Source organism: Nelumbo nucifera, chromosome 5 (assembly GCF_055504915.1).
Source record: "Nelumbo nucifera cultivar China Antique chromosome 5, China Antique-T2T, whole genome shotgun sequence".
Taxonomy (NCBI): Eukaryota; Viridiplantae; Streptophyta; class Magnoliopsida; order Proteales; family Nelumbonaceae; genus Nelumbo; species Nelumbo nucifera.
In genome coordinates this window covers 85421592-85440187 of record NC_142653.1, presented here as the reverse complement: position 1 = coordinate 85440187, position 18596 = coordinate 85421592, and the positions used below count along the sequence as shown (strand labels likewise).

General features: G+C 40.0%; 1 protein-coding gene across 4 annotated transcripts in view; it reads right to left on the bottom strand.

Annotated features, from left to right (window-relative positions):
• The window catches only part of GAUT7 (galacturonosyltransferase 7), an 84128-nt gene that overhangs the window by 24377 nt on the left and 41155 nt on the right, over positions 1-18596 (bottom strand). For all 4 annotated transcript variants that reach the window (XM_010280589.3, XM_010280591.3, XM_010280590.3 and 1 more), the window contains exons 8-9: positions 8031-8385; positions 7368-7913 (exon numbers count right to left, since the gene is read on the bottom strand). In XM_010280589.3, the coding sequence (XP_010278891.1) occupies positions 7368-7913; positions 8031-8385 (901 nt within the window). The remainder of the gene's footprint in view (positions 1-7367; positions 7914-8030; positions 8386-18596) is intronic.

The following is an 18596-nucleotide window of genomic DNA, read 5'->3' as shown; positions in this document are numbered from 1 at the left end:
GAACGTGGAATACCAAGCTCGTCGGAAGCTCAAGAACTTAAAGCACACAGGCTCATTGCATGAGTACGTGAAGGAGTTCTCTGCACTATCGCTCAAGATCACGGACATGTCAGACATGGATTTGCTCTTCAACTTTATGGACGGCCTACAACAATGGGCTGAGCTTGAACTCCAGCGACGAGGTGTGAAGGACCTCGGCACAGCCATGGCTGTTGCTGAACAATTGATAGACAACAGGCGACCAAGCAAGGATGGCCCTAAATCCAACCCATATCAGGGCCAAGGGAAGACAGGAGGTGATAAGAAACCTTACTATGGGCCCAAGGGGGACTCTGGGCCAAGTAAATCCAACACATTCAAGTTCTACAGGAAACCTGAGGGGGACTCTGGCTACAGGGGTGGCCAATTTGGGAAGAGGACACCTCCCTCACCATGCTTCATCTATGAGGGAAAACATTGGACCAAGGATTGTCCTAGCCGGGGGAAGCTCAACGCTTTGCTTGCAAAACTCAGTGATGATGAGCACAGCGCGGAGGAGAAGGAACCAGAGGAGACAAGAATGGGGGCTCTACAAAGACTCAATGCAATGAAGAAGAAAGCGAGCCGAAGGGACTGATGTATGTAGATATCTGCTTGAATGGTAAACCCACAAGAGCCATGGTGGTTACAGGTGTCACACACAACTTTATCTCTATGGAGGAGGCATCCAGAGTAGAACTTGCACCTACCAAGGGGGGTGGTTGAAGGCTGAGAACTCGAACGCCAAGCCCATACAAGGTGTAGCTCGCGGGGTGGTCCTGCAACTTGGTGACTGGGAAGGGAAGATAGACATCTCAGTCGTGCCCATGGATGATTTTCAGGTTGTTCTTGGCATGGAATTCTTAACTCAAGTAAAGGGGTGCCCATGCCCTTCCTCAATTCAATGTGCATATTCAAAGATCAGGCTCCTTGCATGGTTCCAGTTGTGCCAGAGACCAAGTCTACCCCCAAGATGCTCTCAGCGTTGCAACTCAAAGATGGAGTGCGGAAAGGAGAAACCACTTACCTAGCCACATTGGTGGACTCCGACCTGCCTAGTCAACCAACTGGGCATATCCCGCCTGCAGTTACAACAATGCTAGAAGAATTCAGGGAAGTCATGCCTCCCACATTGCTGAAGAAGCTTCCCCTAAGGAGAGAAGTTGATCACAAGATTGAGTTGGAGCCTAGAACCAAACCACCAGCACACCCGCCATACAGAATGTCTCCTCCTAAACTGGCCGAGCTTCGGAAGCAGTTGAGTGAGTTATTGGATGTTGGGTTGATTCAGCCTTCTAAGGCCCCTTTTGGAGCACCGGTCCTATTTCAAAAGAAACATGATGGATCTCTTCGGCTCTGTATTGACTACCAAGCCCTCAACAAGCTCACCATCAAGAACAAGTACCCCATACCCTTGGTGGCCGACCTCTTTGACCAGCTCAGCCAGGCCAAGTACTTCACCAAGCTAGACCTGAGATCAGGGTATTATCAAGTGCGTATAGCCGAAGGTGATGAACACAAAACAGCTTGTGTTACCCGATATGGGTCCTTTGAGTTTCTTGTCATGCCCTATGGACTCACTAATGCTCCGGCCACCTTTTGTACATTGATGAATAGGATATTCCATCCCTATCTAGACCAATTTGTTGTGGTGTATATTGATGATATTGTAATTTATAGTAGAACCTTGGAGGTTTTACGAGACAACAATCTGTTTGTAAAGAAGGAGAAATGCTCTTTCGCCACAGAAGAAGTGGCCTTCCTAGGCCATGTGATTCGAGTAGGCACGATCAGCATGGATCCAGCTAAGTCAAGGCCATTCAAGATTGGGCACCTCCCACCAGGGTCACCGAGCTTCGCTCCTTCCTTGGCCTCGTGAACTACTATCAGAGATTCATCTCTAGATTCTCAGCACGAGCCACTGTCCTCACCAACTTACTGAAGAAGACTAGCACTTGGACCAGGAATGAAGGTTGCCAAACAGCTTTTGATGATTTGAAGAGAGTTGTCTTGGCAGAACCCATCCTCGGCTTACCAGACCCTAGCAAGCCATATGAACTACACACAGATGCTTCTGACTTTGCCATCGATGGGGTCTTGATGCAAGAAGAGCATCCCATCGCCTATGAGAGCCGCAAACTGAATGACACTGAGAGGAGGTACAATGTGCAAGAGAAGGAGATGACCGCCATTGTCCACTGCCTCCGCACATGGCGACACTACCTGCTAGGCTCCAAGTTCGTGGTCAAGACTGACAACAATAGCTACTAGTTACTTTCAGTCACAGAAGAAGTTAAGCCCTAAGCAAGCGCGATGGCAAGATTTCTTAGCAGAGTTCGACATGACTCTAGAGTACAAGCCAGGGCCGATGAATAGGGTTGCTGATGCACTTAGCAAGAAGGCCGAGCTTGCAGCCTTATCCGTAGGCGAAGGTCCCTCTAGAAGCCAAATCAGACTGGACCTCATTGAGTGCATCAAGGAAGGACTCCAGAAGGACCCCATTGCTCAAAGTTTATTGGCAGCGGCTCGTGAAGGAAAGACTAGGTGATTTTGGGTTGATGAAGGCCTTCTTTTGACAAAGGGAAGGCGAATGTTTGTACCGAGAGTTGAAGACTAGAGGAAGACTCTCCTACATGAATGTCATGACAGCTTGTGGGCAGGACACCCTAGGTGGCAGCGTACCTTGGCCCTTCTACAACATGCCTACTATTGGCCTCGTATGGAGGAAGATGTTCGGGAATATACAAGGACATGCCTGATTTGCCAGCAAGACAAGCCTGAGCACACCAAGCCACTTGGACTCTTACAACCTCTTCCAACCCCATCACAACCTTGGGAGAGTGTCTCCTTGGACTTCATCAGCGGCCTTCCTAAGGTGGGAGAGTATACATCCATTGTTGTTGTTGTTGTTGATCGATTTTCCAAATATGCCACTTTCATCCCAACACCAAAGCACCTCTCAGCTGAAGACACGGCATATCTTTTCTTCAAGCACGTTGTGAAATATTGGGGAGTCCCACAGAACATTGTTAGTAATCGGGATCCCCGATTTACTAGTGCTTTCTGGACAGGGCTATTCAAGCTACTTGGTTCAAACTTGAACTTCTCCAGCAGCAACCATCCAGAGTCAGATGAGCAGACAGAGCGAATGAACTCCCTCCTTGAAGAGTACCTCTGCCATTTTGTATCAGCTACACAGAAGAATTGGGTTCGATTGCTGGACATTGCACAGTTCTCCGTCAACACGCAGAAGAGCTCCTCCACCAATCAGATTCCTTTTGAAGTCGTCATCGGCCAACTACCAAGATGTCCACACAGCACCGTCAACGACCATCAAGGAAGAAGCCCTCGAGCCTTCACTTTCACCAAGGAATGGAAAGAATGCCTTGACCTTACTAGAGCCTCACTAGAGAAAGCCTCCAAAAGAATGAAGAAGTGGGCTGATTTGGGTAGACGACCTGAGAACTTCCAAGTAGGTGACCTGGCCTTAGTAAAACTCCATACCCATTGCCTTAGGTTTTTTCGAAGAGTGCATCCCGGGCTTGTGAGAAAATATGAGGGACCCGGTGAAATCCTAGCCAAAGTAGGTGCATCAGCCTATAAACTCAAACTACCCCCTTGGCTAAAAGTCCACCCCGTCTTCCATGTAAGCCAACTTAAACCCTACCATGCTGACAACCAAGATACCTCCCGAAACCAAAGTCAACGCGCACATCCAAATTACCGACCACCCAAGAACCAATCCCTTGACTCCATCCTCAACCATAGGTTGTCCCAATCCTCCCAAACATCAGAATGGGAGTACCTGGTGAAGTAGAAGGGACCTGCAAAAGAAGTCACCTGGAAGCTTGCTGAAGACCTCCTTCCGTTCGCAGTGAAGCTGGACGAGTACCTTAGGAAGAATCTTCGAGGATGAAGATTGAATTGAGTGGGGGAGACTGTGACGGATCAGCCACCATCACCACCATCAAGCACGCCATTAGCACGCCATCTAAGTGTCTTCATGTGTCTTGGGTGGGGTCATTGGACTCTTTGTAAAGGGGGGTATGCCAATGGCAATTATGTAAATAGTAGTATGCATATTCAATATTTTGTTGTATCCTTCTATCACTTCCCCTAAAGCTTAACGTACTCTTTGAGGGGAGGTATGTAGTTGAGTGAATCAGTAGCGTGTAAAGGTTAAGCACGAGATCCCCTCGACATTAAATTGTGCTTGTGCTTGCCACCAATTCATTGAATACAAAGAGCATTTTGTCTAATTTGTGTGCATTTGTTGTTGCTTTGTTGCTTTCTTATTGACTTCATAGGCTTACTCGTCGACTAGTGAGTGCCGCACGGGGCCCCAACATTTAGCCCCGTGACAAGTTTGTCACCTTGTTATCATCAGTTGTTGTCCCTAAAGATGTCCAAGAAGCCCTTGCCTCTCCAGGGTGGTGTTGTGCGATGGAAGAACTTTCATCCCTTCATCATAATCATACTTGGAACCTCACCGTTCTTCCTCCTAGAAAGCAGGCTGTTGGTTGTAAATGGGTTTATACAGTTAAGTATCTGCCTGATGGTAGTGTTGAACGCCTGAAAGCGCGATTGGTTGCAAAAGGATACTCCCAAACCTATGGCATTGATTACACAGAGACCTTCTCACCAGTTGCTAAGATAGGGTCGGTTCGTGTTGTGATCTCTCTTGCAACTATGTATGATTGGCCGCTATATCATCTTGATATCAAGAATGTCTTTTTGCATGGTGACTTACTCGAGGATGTCTACATGGAGCAACCTCCAGGGTTTGTTGCTCAGGGGGAGGATGGTAAGGTGTGCAGACTAAGGAAGGCTATATATGGGCTTAAACAGTCTCCTCAAGCATGGTTTGGTAGGTTCAGTGAGGTGGTAAAGAAGTTTGGTATGAGACAGTGCCAAGTTGATCATTCTGTATTCAGTCACGACTCTCCAGGAGGAAAAATACTGTTGGTGGTGTATGTAGATGATATTGTTATTACCGGAAATGATAACATGGGTATTGCCAGGCTAAAGACTTATCTACAAGATCATTTTCAGACAAAGGATCTTGGTAAACTGAAATACTTCTTAGGGATAGAGGTAGCAAGATCTAAGTATGGTATTAACCTGTGCCAGAGGAAATATGTGCTTGATTTGCTGGAAGAAACAGGCTTGTTGGGTGCTAAACCAACTAAAACACCTATGGACACAAATACTAGGCTAAGTAGTGATATGGGTGAAGTGTTTGAAGACCCCAGCAGATACCGACGACTTGTAGGTAAACTAAACTACCTAACCATTACTAGGCCAGACATCTCATTTGCGGTTAGTGTGGTAAGTCAGTTCATGCAGAAACCTCTGATTCCTCATTGGAATGCAGTTCTGAGAATTGTGAGGTACTTAAAAGGGGCTCCAGGTTGCGGTTTGATATACAAAAGTGGCGGAAAACTTGAAATAGAAGGGTATTCTAATGCTGATTGGGCCGATTCTGTATCTGATAGGCAGTCTACCACAGGCTATTGCACTTTCCTGGGAGGTAACCTAGTGACATGGAAAAGTAAGAAGCAGACAATCGTGGCAAGAAGTAGTGCAGAAGCAGGATATAGGACTATGGTGCATACTGCTTGTGAATTAGTGTGGCTAAGGAACCTTCTACAGGAAGTAGGGTACAACATCAATACTCCAATGAAGCTCTATTGTGACAATCAGGCTGCAGTTCATATTTCTTCTAATCCGGTGTTTCATGAAAGAACCAAGCACATTGAGGTTGACTGTCACTTTGTGAGGGAGAAGGTGCTGAATGGAGAGCTAGACACTGCATACGTTAATACAGGAAACCAGTGGGCAGACTTATTTACAAAAGGCTTGAGTCGAGGAAGAGTGGACTACATATGTAACAAGCTAGGATTATATGATATATATTCACCAACTTGAGGGGGAGTGTTAGCGTAGGGGTATTTCTGTCTTTATACTTATATTAAGGTTGCTGATCTGTAATATTATGTTAGAACCAGTGCTCCTTACTTAAATAAGGGCACATATGTCTTTTACATTATTTTAATAATAAAAGCACATGTGTTGCCGAACGGGAGTTAGGTTTTTTGACTTCCAATTCGAACCAGACTTTCTCCTTTTCTCTCTCTCTCTTTCTTCCACCTTTCTACGTGACTGATCTCAGACAAATAGAACTCCAAGGCAGGTCGAATCATAACAAGAACAAATAAAAGCCAATTAGGGGCTGGATAGAGGTTCCAGTTCTCTCATCTCCTCCCTTTTCTTCTTTTGTTTATTCCCTTTTTTTGCTCTAAACTTCTCTTCCTATTTCTGCTCGTTTTTTCCTAAAATCTCAACATTTATTGTTATTTTCTATTTCTTCTAATTGCATTGACCATATAAATCATGAGCCCATTATCAAAAATCGTAAGATTCTTATAGGAAAAGATTCAATCAGGACCCATGGAAAAGAGCAATCAGTCCTACATCAATTTAGAACTATAGGTCTCTGTCCTACATTAATTGGTACCTAGTAAACAATCCTACATCAATTTGGTATCAGGACTAATGGCTAGAAACTATGTTGTCACAAAATAGCCCATTCTATATGCCTATGGTATCTTCTAAACAATCAAATTGGTCAAGAATCAACAGTAAACTCTCTAAAACAGACTCAGATCACTGGCCGTTTTGTTCGAGATGGCGGAAGAAAATAAATTAAATAATATAGAGGTGCCAAACTTCAGAAAGATTGGGGTATCATTTTTTTTTTATAAATAAAAGATTGGGTATCATTAGCAAAATTGTTATAATGAAGAGGTGCCTAACTTCAAGAAAGATGACAATCTGCAAGTATTATTTGATTGGTTAGGCAAACTGGAATTGTACTTTGATTAGTATGATATGTCTAATAAACAGAGGATTAAACTTTCATGCCTAAAGCTCAGTATTCATGCTAAAACATGATGAACCCTAGAGAAACAAATTGAGAAGAATAGAAAAGATAATCCTATCACTATAGTATCAGACATAAAGAAGAATCCAAGAACCTACCAGTAAACAAGTACTATATTAACAGACATGAGGAATTGCCACAAACAAACATGGTATACTATTTGTAGTTGAATAAATACATATATACAAATGTATAATATTTTATCAACTATCTATTAGATATATCAACACAGAGTGAAAAGCAGAAGCTACCAAAAAAATTTGATACTGCTTATGAGGAGGTAAAGCTATATTGCATGGACCTAGATGTGGGAATTGGAATCCAAAGCATGCTCAAGAGTTTGGTTTAGTAAGCATTAAATATAAGGATTCGTGGATATGATTATTCATAGAAAAACACTACTTACTGATCGCAGCAGCTGCTGGTAAGCCTCGGTGATGTTTTGTTCCCTCCACTGCACCAGATCAACCATATTCAATCCAGACATCCAAATGCAAGAACTTCTGTTAAAGTTGTTTCCACCCAAATAACTTGTTAGCTGACCCAACCTCAGTGCACAATACTGCACAGCCCCATTTACTTTTCCTTCCATGTCAAGGCTCCACAGGGGCGATAAGTCTTGTTGGACAACAACATCATCATCCAGAACTACTACTTTCTTTAGATTGTGGAATATTTCAGGAAGATGATAGTGGATCTGACCAAATACTGATATGTACTCGGTCCTCATTTGACCTGCATCCGGTTTGTTAATACTACGGAAGGAAACACGAAACTCTTCAGACAATGATAGATGGAGTAGGTTTTTCTTATCATGAAAATCCAAGTTAAGATCTTCAATGTTGAGAATGTGAATGGTGGCTTCCTTGAAAGAATTATGTAAGAACCAAAATTTCATGGCAAAGTAATTCTGGCCATCTGTCAGCACATGAAAAACCTGATTACTGCTTTCCTGTCACATTCAAATAAATCAAAGATACACATGTCAACACCCAAAACTAATAATATGAACACATTGTAACGCCCAAAAAAGATAATGTGAATGAGGGAAGCATGAAGAACTGCATACTTTTGCATGCACTACAGTTGAGTTGATAACTACAGATGCTGCAAGTACATTGTTGGAGAATATGACATAGTGGTGAAGTTCTGGATTTACATATTTCTCAACCTGTGAATCCATATCCAGTGAGGGATATCTAAAATATTCAACCATCAATCTCATTGATAGGCAGTGGTGACTCTTGGGCATGGTCTGGACTGCAAGTTGATAAAGGAAGGCACTTTGTTTCATGTGGAAGTGAGCTTCATCCTCTGTCAGATCTAGTATCTGCCTCAGTTTCTTGTCAACATTATTGCAATCCACAGTAAACAATTTAGCTTTTGAAATTGCAGCCTCCATTTTTTGTAACTTCTTTTCAATCCTGGAAGAACAAGAAAAATATAGCTTAAACTCCTAGATGAGGAAATAAAGACAACCTTATCAAAGTTTTTACTTGAACTATTACAGACCATAACATCCAGATAATAACCAATTGTAGTTAAAAAGTGCAAAAGTAAAAGACAAAATCTGTCATATGTTATGGTAATCATGAACAATGTCATAATTGTAGGTAAAGGATAAACTAATTGCCTTTGTTTTCTTCCTTTTTTAATAACAATCATAAGGTAAAGATGAGATTTATATCCAGGGGGAAAGGGCAAATACACTATCAAGAAGCCTGCTCGATCTGCAAGAATGAAAAAAAAAAAAAGAAAGAAATGATTAATTAATTAAAACTATGATTGGAGAAATGTACAATTATTGAATTATGATTGAAATGAACCAATGATTGCATTGAACTGTACTTAAAAACTTATTATTTTTACTTGAAAGACATCACCGGCCAAATCCATCATCTTCCATAACAATCTGGTATGACTTAATCCAATCCAATAAAACTTGAACAGATTGGCCCCAATCCAATTTGACATGATTCGATCCAATCAAATAATACTTAAGCATAAATGATCATATCTACAAAGAATAATATTTATCTATCTATAAAATCAGTACAAATACTGGAGATTTATTACAGACCCATCATTCAAGTCCATAGAAGTTAATTTTGAGTCATTTTATTCATTGCATACAATATCAAAGAAATATTTATATTATTTTATCAATAATATATAATATTCCTATTTGATGGCACGTATGGGAATAAAGGAATTCCAGATCTTAAAGTCAAACAACATTGCAGCCATCATCGAGAACATTTGTATTAAAGTGGCTAATGGGTGAAATCCTTTTTGTGCTCGAAGATTTCTCTACTAATGATATTATAAGGAATTGCAAGCAGTGGCAAGTTCTTCATCAGGGAATATCCTAGCAGTTTCTCTGATCCCCCCCTCCCCTCAATAAATTGAATCAAGCTAAACTTTGATGGCTGCATTTTTGGCAATCTGGGAACATCAGGATTTGGAGGAAATTTTTGTAGTGAAGGAAAATTGATTGAATTATTTTTGGACCTCTTGGACATGGAGATTCAACTATAGAAAATTTGATAGTTCTTACACAAGGACTAAGATTAACCAATTGCTTAACCTTAAAGATTTTGTGTTGGGGGGCTTGTAAAAAGTATACAGTGGGGAAAGGAGAGAGGAGGGAAGGATGTTAGGAGGCTGTGGAGATGAAGAGTCTCCCAAGGAGGACAGTTATAATAAGGAAAGAGTGGATATTGACAGACTAGTAGATAGACAGCTGGAAATTGGAAAGTCTCTTGGATTATGTTGGATTATTCTTTCCTTGAGGAGGGGCGCATCAGCAGGTTCGAGTTTTGGAGGGGGTTCTCTTTGTTGCCCTCAAAGTTTCGGTGAAAGCCTTGATTTCTGCTGTTCTGGAAAGTAAACTAACCATTTTATGTAGTGCAATTTGTGCAGTGGTTCAAGCTATGAGCCAAGGATGTTGTTCTGGTTTAGTTTTTATTTTATCTCTAGTTTTGTATTGGATAGGGCTGGTTTTGTTTTTGGTTGTTGATTTAGAAGTCTTTTAGCTTTGTTGTGGAAGTTGTATGGTGATTTCTTATCACCCTCTTGATCTCTTGAATTGTATTTCTTTTTCTTTTGTATCATAATCAATCCAAACCCAATTTAAATCAAATAGATAAAGTTGGAAAAAGAAACTGAACAAGAAAAATAGATGCAACAGAAGCACTAGGGGGGGGGGGAGAGAGAGAGAGATGAAAGAGGAAAGGAGAAAGTTGTAGGTTTGAGACAAAAAGAAAATATCTCTCTCACAACTGATTTTATTCCTCAAAATAGTTGTAGCTGTATACAAAATAAAGTGTCATGACCTATATACCCATTTTTAATTACAAGAAACCAAATGATAGAAATATCCCTACTAATGAAAAGACAATAAAACAAGAATTTTTTTAGTATCAGAACAAGAACAAAATAAATAGGGAGCTAAAAGCCCTAGCAATAGTGTTGATTCAGTTCAGATCAAAGTAGAAGAGAAGTAGATAAGATGTCGAGGAACAAGAGATCAAAGCAAGCTGATATCAAACCCAAGTAATCTCAAACTGCCGCCTCACTTTCCTTTAATTAAAATAGAATTGAAGTTACAATATTACCCTGAAATAGAAAAGCAACTAAATAATAAAGAAAAATAAATGCAAAAAGACTAAAATACCCCTATGGCCAGCACTTATAATTTAATACTCTCCCTCAAGCTGGAGCATATGATAAAGTTCCAACTTGTTACAACTATGCCTAACTTAACCTCTTGGTCAAGAGATTGGCTAGCTAATCTTCAAGCGTAGGGTGTAACAATTTCTCCACTAACAACTTTCTCCCTTACAAAGTAACAATCCACTTCTATATGTTTAGTCCTCTCGTGAAACACTAGATTGGAAGAATGTGAATAGCTGCTTGATTATCACAAAACAACTTAAGGGGAGTTGAAATAGCTACTCCTATCTCCTGTAATACTTGTTTTAGCCACACCAACTCACAAGTAGTATGGGCCATGGCCTTGTATTCAACCTCTGCACTACTACTAGCTAAGTTCTAAAAGGCTAAAAGCAGAGGCGGTTGCGTCTCATACGGGCAAGGCATAAGCCTCAAGGTATCCATAAAATTAGGGTCTTATATGGATTGTCTTGTATGATATATTAGACATGGATTCATGGTTCAAAGTATCCACACACTCCAATATGTTGAAAGGGATGTATTGAGTATCAACACTTTGAATAATGCATACCTTTTTTTCAATTTTTTTAATTTTACAAGGTTATTTTTATATTATTTAATTATTAAAAAGTTGTTTAAAAATACTGTAAAAAAGGGGTATCGGTACCCCAAAGAGACATTACAATTTGGGTTAGAATCTTAGCAAAGTAGTTTAATCTTTTCCCTATTTTTTTCCTAGAACAAAACCATAGAAGTCAAACTTATCAAATTTAGGGATATGAACCAACATTGTTTTAAGAGCAAGGCATTCCTATTTCCTTTCTTGTACTAGTATGCATTAGTGAAGAAATAAATGGGCAAATGAATAATAACAAAGCATGAATAATAAAGCAAGCTGTTTTCTTACACATTTTATATGCAAGTTTTTTGTTATTTGAATGTTTATTCATTTTCTCATTACACTAATATATACAAAACAAGGTGTTTTTTGTCTTAAATTTATGTTTTCCTCTATGTAAACCTTCATATTCCACATTAGCATGCTGAAAATTTGAGCTAAGCCTCGGACACTATGAGGCCAAAGGCCCAAAGACATAAGCCTCAAACAACTCAAGGCCTAAGCCTTAATGGTGGGGTCTGATGCTATTGAGGCCAGGCCTTTTTTCCTAGCCTCGCCTCAAATCTTTTTAAAACAATGCTCCTAGCCACCACACTCTGCCTCTTACTCTTTTTTTTTTATCAATAACAGAATCGATTTATTAATGGACAATAACATTACAACAATCTAGGAAGAGGTAAGGAGGCTTAACTCTCCCGAAAAAGAGAAAAGAAAAGAAAATTACAATACAGCCCAAAACATTTGTTCCCTTCCCACCCCTTGTTTCGCCAATGTATCTGCAAAAGCATTTGCAGTCCTCTTCATCCATTGAAAGTGAACCTCCAACAATCTAGTTAGCCATTTAGCCTCCCTTCTATCATTTACATATTTCCACAATCCATTGTCCTTCTGAAACCAGCTTAAAACCAGCTTTGAGTCTCCTTACACAATTAGTCTATGAATACTCAGCTCCTGTCCTCCTTAAGCCTTCCATTAAGGCACATATCTCAGCTCTTACAGAGTCACCATTCCCAATGGGGTCTGAAAAAAAAGCAATCACCTCACCATTCTCACCTCTAAACACCCCACCAACACCCGAGGGCCCAGGATTACCTTCACTACTGCCATCAAAATTTAATTTTACACACCCTGGGCCTGTGGAGACCATAAGGGAGCAACTGAAGAGAAAGGTGCTGAATTTGCCACTCTGCCTCTTACTCTTCCGAATAATCAAATTCCCTGCCAAGAAAGTGCAATAACTAATTGTAGACTTTCTATCTGTGACTGATCCTGCCCAGTCAGCATCTGCATATACCTCTAAAGAGAGTTCTCCTCCTTTCTTATACAACCCTTGACCTGGAGAACAAACCTTTAAATAAAGCAGCATTCTAATGATACCTTCCCAATGGGTTGACCTCAGATTCAGCATAAACTAGCTTGACAGTCCAACATTGAAGGAGATATTTAGTTTTGTAATTGTGAGATAAATTAGTATCCCTACTAACCTCCAATACCTTCCAGGATCAGCTAGAAGCTCCCACTCACTATTAGACATCCTTACAATCGGACTTGTAGGGGCATCTACTAGTTTTGCCCCTAATAGACTTGTATCTTCTAACAAACCAAGCACATATTTCCTTCGTGAGAGAGAGATTCCCCAAGTTGACCTCGCTACTTCTATGCCCAAAAAATACTTCAAATGCCCCAAGTCCTTAGCTTGAAATCGGTTCCACAAAAACTGTTTCAACAATTTAGTACCTTGTTTATCACTTACAACAACAACAACAACAACAACAACAATAATAATAATAATAATAATGCCATCAACATAAACCGCCAAAACAATTCTCCCTGAAGCAGTATCCATACCAAGGTTCAAAATATCGATACCAGCCGATACATCGATAGGGGCGTATCAGCCTGCATCTTTGGTCACTTTTTTTTTATTTTTTTTCTTTGAAACTGGTTCAGAGGCATCAGTTTAAGGCCAGTTTACCCCCTGATACGATACATATCGGCCGATATGCCCCGATACATTGCAATTTTTTTATCCTTGATCCATACTAAACACAAGTGATTAACACTACATTGTTTCATCCTAAATTGTTGTGTGACACTACTAAATCTTCCAAACCAGTCTCTCGAAGATTGTTTCAATATAAATTGCTTTTCTTAATCTACAAACATTTACCTCCCCCCCTTGAGCAACATACCCAAGAAGTTGCTCCATATAAACTTCCTCTTCGAGGGCACTATGGAGGAAAGCATCACCCATTCAAAGTGAGCAGCCAGAGAAATAAGTGCGCGAACTCAAACCCATCTTAGTTATGGGTGAGAAGGTATCAATATAGTCAACTCTATAAATCTGTGCATACCCTTTTGCCAACAAATGTGCTTTAAACATATCTACACTTCAGTCAACTTGGTGTTTCAAGGTATAAAGTATAAACCCATCAACAACCAATTGCTTTCTTCCTAGGGAGAAGAGAAGTAAGGTCCCAAGTGTAGTTAGTTTAAAGAGCATGAAGCCTTCTACCCTTCTAGTGAGAGAAGAACATCATGAACCGACCTGGGAACAGCCATAGATGAAAGCAATGGCACAAACTTCTGATACGAGGGAGATAAATGAGCAAAGGAAATATAGCGAGAAATAGGTGTTCAGTGTAAGCACATTTACCTTTACGAAGGAGATAAAAGATGTCATGTCTGGTCATGTATGTGTATAATAAAGGACCAATCAACCTCTAAAACAAGTTCTTGTCATTGAGAAGCTCTCCTTCACCATTCAGTATTTAATGGTGAATATCCACTTACACCCAACTAGTGTCTTATTACTAGGATGGTCAACAAGTTCCTAGGTTTTGTTCTTAATGAATACTTCCATCTCTTGGTTCATAGCATGATGTAGGACCAGCTTAGTTCTAGTCCTTAGAGAATGTTGAATGGTCTTCTTGATCAGAGTTTTATGGATGTCAATGGCTTCTTGAAGGAATAAGAGAGAAAATTGGAAGAGAAAGAAGAGAGAAAATACCTGGAATCACTCATGGGTGCCTAGAATCACTCTAGGGCATGGGAATCACTCACCATAGCTAGCATAAGCTGAAGAAAACTCAATATGATTCATTGCCATTCTGTAAAACGACCATACATATTTATAGACTCTAAACTCATAATAATCCTAGGAGTCAAACTGTTAGACTCAATAATCCTAGTAGGACTCAAACTAAGTTGTCATATCCTATTTCAATTCAAAGAAGACTCAATAACTCTAATCCTACTTATGCAATGACTCTAAAATTTTTAAATATAAACAAATTATAACTAGACAATTTAAACCCTACCATTGGACCCCACAGAAAATTCCAAAATGACAAAAATACCCTACTGTCCAAAAATACAGAAATACATAAAATATGATAAAATTCCATTTTTGACTCTTCAGCTCCTGCATCATAGCATCTTTGAACTTAGGATTAGGCATTGCCTTTGAAACAATAGTGGGAAAAGGAACATAAGAAGAAAAAGAAGAAAAAACAATCATGAAAAGAGGGAGACATGACTCATAGAAATATAATCAAATAATGGATAAAGAGTAGTATAAGAGAGCCGAGTTTGGTCTATTTGATATTTACCTTTACATGAGACAATAGAAGATCAAGGTTAGTATAGAAGAGAGGAGAACCAAGTTTGGGTTAATTGATCTTTACCCTTACATAAGACAATAGAAGATCAAGTATAGAAGAGAACTAAGTCTAAACAACAACAATATTACTAGAAGCAAAAGGAACTAAGCCAGAAGAGGAATCAAACTGGCATGGTGATTCTTTTTCCTTCTCCAATTGTAGATCTGCAACTCCTTTGGAATATCATCATGAGCACCAACCTCATCAGAAGAAGAATTGGGAACAGAAACAGACAAATCTGAAACAAGCATAGGAAGAGGAAATAAAGGGTACCTCTCTTCACTAGAACTCTCACCATAAAGAGAGAACTGAAGAGAAAAGAAAGGAGTGGAATCAAAACAAGTGGCATTCCTTGTAACAAATTGCTTTGCAGATACAGTCAAAACAACAATAGCCTTTTGAGAAAGGGAATAACCAAGAAAACACCCTAGACAAACTAAGGATCAAACATAGATCCAGTGATTTAAAAGGTGAGCCTGGGTGCATGGGCAAGGTACATTTCAAGGTCTGCACCTCACCTAGGACCAAGCATAGCCTCTTTGGAAAAGCACATGCCTAATGCGCCTAGGTATGCACCTGGTGCCACTTGCACCTCAACTCAGGTGTTTAGTTAAATTTTGCACTTCTTTGTGCTTTTTGAAGCACAGTGGCGAGGCTGGGGGAGCCCCCAGACCCCTGAGAACCCCCTTTATGCTAATGTTATTCATTCATTCTTCTTAATACGAGACATTTTTTAAAAGATAATTAAATTATAAAACCATTTTTGGTAGGGATTAAGAATTTAAGACCTTAACATGGACTTTCCTTTGGGATTGCCTCAAGGGACTTGGTACAAAGGCGGCTCATAAAATTAGGAATGAAAATTATATTGGGAAAGAAAGAAATTGAAAGTTTGAAATGCTTGAATTGTTGAGTGCATGAATATGTTGCACATGCTTTGGGTTTTTTTATGGATAACAGCAACAATTATTTTACAAAAACAAACAAGAAGATGCAAGAAATCAGTCATCCCAGAAGTTGAGATAACTGATACCCAAAGGAAACTATGCTCAAATTATCACCCCTTTCCAGGATTACATCAAACTACAAACCCATCCCCCAGAACAGTTTTTCTCTCTCAACCCCTTGTTTTGCTAAACCATCTGCCAATCCATTTGCAGATATGTACACCCATTGGACTGCTGCTACCCTGTTTCTTTTAAGCTCATCGGTTTCTCTTTAGATGTGTCCATACTGCCAACGACACTTCCTTTCATTCTGACCCAACCCAACACAACTTTGGAGTCCCCTTCAACAATGATACTGGTGTAGTTATTCATCTTTGCCAGATTTAAACCCTGTAGAACTGCAAGAAGCTCTAATCTAACTGCATTTCCATGGCTTTTAGGACCTAAGTATAAGCCAAAAATACTGCTCTCTTCATTTCTAAAAACTCCTCCAACGCCAGAAGGTCCAGGATTGCCTTTGTTACGACAGTCAAACCTAACCTTTATTGACAGATGTCAAGGCAGAACCCACAGAAGCTGAAAAGTCACTCTACTAACAGGGAAGCTTGCTATTAACCACCAATTTTTAATGATATCATCAGTAGTAAAGAGGCTGAAAACGCTTGTTAATTTCACCTAAAGTGTGACTCTCACCATAAAGAGATCAATGAGGAAGAAACAAGTAAATGGAACAATTGAATTAGTCTTCCATTTTTTCCTAACAAACAGTCATCCTAGATGCCAAAGTATTTTGCCCCTTGTGCAACAATTGAAGAAAGTAGTGCTAAAAATAGAAAGTCTTGTGGAGGAGTCCACCTGTACCCAAATAGATCAAAAAACTGTTCCCAAATGCCAGTCACAAACGAACAAGAAACAAGTAAATGGAAAGATTATTTTTATGAGTAAATAAAAAATCTTATTAAAGAAAAAAAAAATGATTACAGTTTTAAGGGTGGCAAATCATCAGCCAGATACAAGAACCAACTGAGATCAATGAGATATTTCCACATTACATATTTGAAAACCCAGGACCCCCCCCCCAACCTATTTCCCAAGTCCTCCTTATCTTGCCTGAAGTCTGGGAGAATCAGCACCCAATCTGCCACTGGTCTGCTAGCAGCAGCAACCATCTTGTCCATACTGCAGGCTTTCTCTTCAAAAACTCTTCTGTTCCTCTCCTTCCATATGTTCCAGCATACTGCAAATGGAATACAGCTACATATCACCTTCACCTTCTTGCTTCCACTCAGCCTGGGCCAAGAAGAGAATATCTCTGCCAAGTTGGGTGAAAACCAGAGACCCCGAACATAGATGAGAACACTTTCCATAAGAAACCTGAAAACTTGCAGGTTATAAAAAAGTAATTAGCATTTTCCACCTGCTCCTCACAAAGACACCACCTACTAGCCATATGGAATCCTCTGGATTTCAAATGATCAACTATCAATATGCTATCCATTGCTACTAGCATTGGATTTTAAATGGAAAGAATTTTCCCCACTAGCATTGCAAAGAAGGCAGGCATTGGGGGAGAAGCATCAATTTGGCCTCTTCTTTTGAAGAGTTTCAGAAGAACTAATTTTAGAATGATAAACCTCCCAGCGAAAAGCCCCCACTTTGGGCTGGACCAGCGCACTCCAAATTTCTTTCGTCGAAAACCTAGGGTCAGGGTCAATGGAGAGGAGAGAATCAAAAAAGGAAGAGCAAGACAAAAGTCCAGAGGAACAAGGTGGCCATACTCTATAGTCAGGCTTTTGAGGATCCAACAAAACTTTCTCAACCAACTCCACAAGATGAATGCTCAAAGGTATTTCCACTTCACTCAAGTCTCATCTAAACCCAAAGTTCCAAGAGACTTAGAGAAAGCAAAAGAAGAAGGGGAAACAAAGTGAAAAATGGTTTTGTTTTTAAACAAAGAAAGAGTAAACAACGAGAGAAAATTTTCTTTTAAACCAACATCCCCACCACCAACACGTATACTACCTATCCTTCATTTTGTACCCAGAGCAAGGTTCAAATCTTATGAAAGATAGGAAGCAAGGTAGCAAATCTGAAATTGGTTTCCAAAGGAGTTGATGGTGTAGCCCTCGCAATTAGCCCCACACCCTAGCCACTCTCATTCAGCCCATGAATGCTCTGAATAACTTGCTTCCATAACCTCTCTTCTTCCAAGGGAAACCTCCATAACCATTTGCCCAATAAAGCCTTATTCTTCAGCATTAAATTCCCAATGCCTAGACACCATTCTTTCTAGCTTTTACACACAACCGCCCAATTCACTAAGTGATCTTTTTTTATGAATCACCATGCAACAGGATGTTTTTATAGTAATAGATTGGAAGTTTTTTATAGCGCCTTTGCTGCCACCACTGGAGTTTTAAAGCCAGATAGGCAATAGATTGGAAGTTTTTTATAGTAAAATAAAAACTTAATTAAAGTTAAAAATAAAAGGAGAATACAACAGGATGGTGATAAAGAATCACCTGAGAGAAAGAAACACCATAACAACCCTTCCACCGTGGACTACACAAAAACCCCCTTCTCATACACCCATCAATTAGAAGAGTGTATGGAGAGATACATTTCTGATTGATCAGAAAACTTTTAGCCTAGTTGGTAGAGGGTTTGGAGAGTCAAAATCTGGTTGTACATTGCCAAGAAGTGAAGCTGTTGCTTTTTGCCCAAAACCCTAG